This window comes from Priapulus caudatus, unplaced genomic scaffold, assembly GCF_000485595.1.
Source record: "Priapulus caudatus unplaced genomic scaffold, Priapulus_caudatus-5.0.1 Scaffold56, whole genome shotgun sequence".
NCBI lineage: Eukaryota > Metazoa > Priapulida > Priapulimorpha > Priapulimorphida > Priapulidae > Priapulus > Priapulus caudatus.
Window position 1 is genome coordinate 426263 of NW_014577117.1, and position 4651 is coordinate 430913.

Below are 4651 nucleotides of genomic sequence, written 5' to 3' on the forward strand. Positions count from 1 at the left end.
GCAATTATAACCTAAATTAGCTGAAAATAACCCTAGAACCTAGAGGCTACTGTTCCTTTAACTATATAACGCCTGTCGTACCGTAGTTGGCTACCACTAGGCCCAATACACTAGTAATGCTAGTAGTAGTAGTAGTAGTAGTACTAGTAGTATTACTAGTAATACTAATATTAACGCCAAGGATAGAAAGCATTTCCAGTGTACAGTAATAAACATCATCCTAATTCCTATCCTGTATCCAATCACTGAATCACCGTCCTCACGGTCCTGGACATCATCTCTATCCTTGAACCTTAACGCCAATATCAATGAGTTTAAACTAGACGTAGCAGTTCATTTGAAATAGAAATGAACACCGATCATAGTCACTAATATTGATTGACACATTTGAAAATAGATGATTCGAATTTAGATCCTAGTATCGGTACTTACTTCAACCTATGCTTCAACGAACTTGTTCGTGTTCGTAATCAAACATGGTAGCGCCCATGTCGTCAGCGCGCAGTCTCATTTCAGTCATTTCGAAATATTTTGTAGTCATCAGTATAACAGACTATTGTGAAACACACTGCTAATGTAATATAATAGACGATTTCATGGCTCTGTATTTTTTTATTATGGTGATCAACGTATTAAACAATACAGCATAATGAGAAGAAGCCTGGTTTCATATCGCTATTTCTCACTAGGTGGCACGAATGTCGCCTCTTAATTTCGACTGCTGCACTAGCGTTATTACTAACGTAAATATTAATTATTATACAGGCTACTGATCATCAACATCATGGATGAAGAATTAGATTCTTTGCGTGCAAAACGTCTTGCCGAGTTACAGCAGAAACATGGGGTAAGACCCTAGGCAGTGTACAGTACAGGGTTTCTTCTGAAGGGAAATTAGACAACGGCGGTTTGCCAGTTTGGGGAAAAACGCACATGATGATGATCATGATGGGTTCAAAGCCAGGCGTGCAGTAGGCACGAATGTGGATTCTGCAGGCAGACGCGGGGGGGGGGGTTCTAGGGGTCTCCCCCAGCAAAATTTTAAAAATTTGAATGCCTTAAGCCTAGCACAGACTTGCGACTTCGCTGTGACCTGCAATCGCATGCGATCGGTCGCACGTCTCTTAGTCTTAGTGTGTTAGAAATAGATACAATAATGTAACCCAAACCCAAGAGGATAGGGTTACAAAGCCTCCCTATCCTTTTGTGTGAGGAATGCCCGAGTGAATCACTCGGGCCGGTTTGCTGGTGCGTTTTCAGAGACTAGAACTTCCAAACTGGGTTTATTCTCAACACGAACCTTTCTCCGCTATCCGGGAACTTACTATGTATCGTAATACTCTGTATTAAACTAATATAACCTGTTACAAAAATTCGAAGTGACGAGCGGCGAATATACTGAGCGCCATTTCTGTTGACCTGTGACGTACGCATTCCTAATGCGCATAGCGATCGGCAAACGCAGCGCCCTCCGATTGGTCGGTGAATCCGCTCTTCAAACCGAAGTATGTCACAGGTCAACAGAAATGGCGCTCAGTATATTCGCCGCTAGTCACTTCGAATTTTTGTAACAAGTTATGTTAGTTTAATACAGAGTATTGCGATGCATAGTAAGTTCCCGGATAGCGGAGAAAGGTTCGTGTTGAGAATAAACCCAGTTTGGAAGTTCTAGTCTCTGAAAACGCACCAGCAAACCGGCCCGAGTGATTCACTCGGGCATTCCTCCACACAAAAGGATAGGGAGGCTTTGTAACCCTATCCTCTTGGGTTTGGGTTACATTATTGTATCTATGAGTGTGTGTGCATGCAAGCGACTAGCTCTAGTACTATAGCCCGTGTACAGTTTCCGCACAGGCCTGCGGCAACTGTACGCGGGCTATAGTACTAGAGCTAGCAAGCGACTGGCTACCATTTGGCGAAAAATGATGCTGGTGGCAGTATTTACCCGTCATTTCCAGTTGGATCGCAAGATCTTTATATGCCGCATGTTTCTTAGTGCGATCGCTGTGTTCCGGCAGTGTAACATCAAACAAAACCGGCCTCTCCATCCACATATCTAGCAAAATGCTTTCTTTCTCATCACTCCAGCTTGTTGCTGTGAGCATAGCCATATTGAAATATCACGTGATGAGATGGTGCTCGCTGATTGGTCGGACGAGAATTTGTCATTGTTGCAAGTCGCTGCCTACCCGCACACATGCGATTTCGAAGCGATTTCGGAGTGACGAGTTGCTGAAAATCAAACGTTCGATTTCTTGCGACTCGTCGCAAGCGACCAGAATCACAGTTGCACGTTTCTGCAGACCTAGCGATTTCTCATGCAACTCGGCTTTCGATTCTAGAAAGAAAGCCAGAGAACATGAACAAGTCGCAAGTCTGCGCTAGGCTTTAGACTGCATTTGAGGCACCGGTGCCGCCACTGCTCTATTCCCTTTCCTCTTTTCTTGGTAGTCATTCTTATCCACACAAACTGTTCTGTCTAGGGGAGATGGGAAAATTGAGTAAAACTACAACTGGTGTCCATGAATGGTTATAAAATACGAGCAATAGAACAGGAATAACAACAACAACAGCAATGGCAACAGTGACAACAACAACAAAACGACAGCAGCAGCAATCACAACAACAACAACAACAACGTACTAACAACATTAACAACAGGTGCCCGTTTTATAGAGGGGACCTTTAAAGTTGATAAACCTTGCAGCTAAATGCATATATATACCTACTGTGAGCTTGCACATGTTGCAAAAATTCAGTACAAGTTATTTGTATTGCTACTTTCATAACATTTCTTCTCAAAATCTAAACGAAATTACTTCTCTTACGAACGTAGCACCACAGTGATATTTACACATCCGGGACACAGCAGAGCGATTGGCTCGATTCAGTAACAGTTCCTTTCTATGATAAAACAAGTTATAATTCATTATTCGATGTTTATTTAACTGGTACAAAATTATGAAATTTGTTTAAATCATATCGTTATCTATATTACTTAACTGCAATCAGGAAACAAATATAGTGTTTTTGTTTCAGGAGCTACTTGCGCTAGCGTAGGGCTACTGCTACTAGCAGTGCTAGCTGTGTACCAAACCGCCTCCGAGAGAGTTTTCAAAATAGTCGACTTCCGAGCACATTTCTGGCTCAATGAGAACATTTCGTGATGTTTGCACACTGCAAGTATGCTCACAGTAGGTCTATATAGGTTTTTTGTTGCAAGGTTTATCCATTCTAAGCAGACTTGACTGTACTTGTAGCGACAAGGAGGTGCTCCAGGAGGCGGAGAGGATCAGCAGAAGCGAGCCGCACAGGAAGAAGAAATGAAGAACAACATCCTGTCACAAGTCCTCACTCAGTCGGCTCGCGCTCGTTGTAGGTTACCCGTCACAGTTCTATGTTACAATGCATGCCTGCATGTTTGCTAAGACATTCATGTTACCTATCACACCGCTGTGTTACCTGTCATGCATGTAAAACAGAAACTGCAGAATTATTAAAGCAGAAAAGTATGTAGTTTGCTGGTGGTTACCATTTTGTTATGCTGTTACGCTGCGTGACCAAGTTAAAGGAACCCACCAGTGTAGTAGAACACATGAGCCTGTAGCTCTATGTTGCTGTTGGCCACCTTATAATCATTTTCCAGAGTAAAGGTTGCAGTTTTGCTTAATCCATTTTCACTCCTGAATAGGTTTCCTACAACACTGCAGTGTGCCTTTTACAACTTCACATGTGAGGTCTATGTCACACATGTAGTTTATGACTTGCACCTTTTTGTGTTAGTTGAACGAGATATGATAATATCAGAAGTGTATATTTATTTATATAGTATTATTATAGGAGGTAATATAGGAGATATATTACAGGAGTTTATATCATACACTCCTGATAATGTGTTTCTGCATGGATGGGTGTGTGCATGCATGTGTGAAGTTTTTAATTAATGAAATAGCAATTTAATGTTTTTTTTTATCTAGTGAACACAATTGCTATAGCAAAGCCAGAAAAGGCCAAGTCAGTAGAGCACATATTGCTGAATATGGCCACATCTGGACAAATACAGCAAAAGGTTTGTAACGTTTACGACCAGTAGGTGGCACTAGTAGACTGTAGAATACGCACCCGGCAGTTAGATGCGATATTATATGACTACTAGGCACTTAGGATATGACTACTAGGCACTTGAAAAGAAAAAAAAACCCTAACCTTAACCCTAACCTAACCTAAACCCTAAACCTAACCTAAACCCTAAACCTAACCTAAACCCTAAACCTAACCTAAACCCTAACCCTAACCCTAAAAAAAAAAAAAATTTAATTAAATTAAAGTGCCTAGTAGTCATATAATATCGCATCTAACTGCCGAGTGCGTAGAAATACAGTCTGGGGCGCATCAAATGCAGTCTAAGACATTCAAATGTTTGACATATACACATACGTACACATACACATAACAATTGAAATTATAAGTTTTAAATTAATTTACAGAATAACGAATCAGTTCACTAAGTTTGAAATTAATTTATTACTTTTAACATTAATCACCAGAAATGCGAATCTAACTGTTGGTTTCAGACAAATGAGCTCTTTGATTGTAAACATTTATATATGTTTTGAAAGCTGTATGATTAATTTGTAATTTAAGCTATACA

General features: G+C 40.7%; 2 protein-coding genes across 2 annotated transcripts in view; one reads left to right on the top strand and one right to left on the bottom strand.

Annotated features, from left to right (window-relative positions):
• Positions 1–583, bottom strand: part of LOC106821039 (nudC domain-containing protein 2-like) — an 8054-nt gene extending 7471 nt beyond the window's left edge. Inside the window, exon 1 of the mRNA XM_014825675.1 lies at positions 433–583. The gene's annotated coding sequence lies outside the window, so the exon portion shown is untranslated. The remainder of the gene's footprint in view (positions 1–432) is intronic.
• Positions 584–682: 99 nt separating this feature from the next.
• The window catches only part of LOC106821040 (programmed cell death protein 5-like), a 13942-nt gene continuing 9973 nt past the window's right edge, over positions 683–4651 (top strand). The window contains exons 1-3 of the mRNA XM_014825676.1: positions 683–847; positions 3261–3375; positions 3978–4069. Of these exons, the coding sequence (XP_014681162.1) occupies positions 785–847; positions 3261–3375; positions 3978–4069 (270 nt within the window). The 5' untranslated portion in view covers positions 683–784. The remainder of the gene's footprint in view (positions 848–3260; positions 3376–3977; positions 4070–4651) is intronic.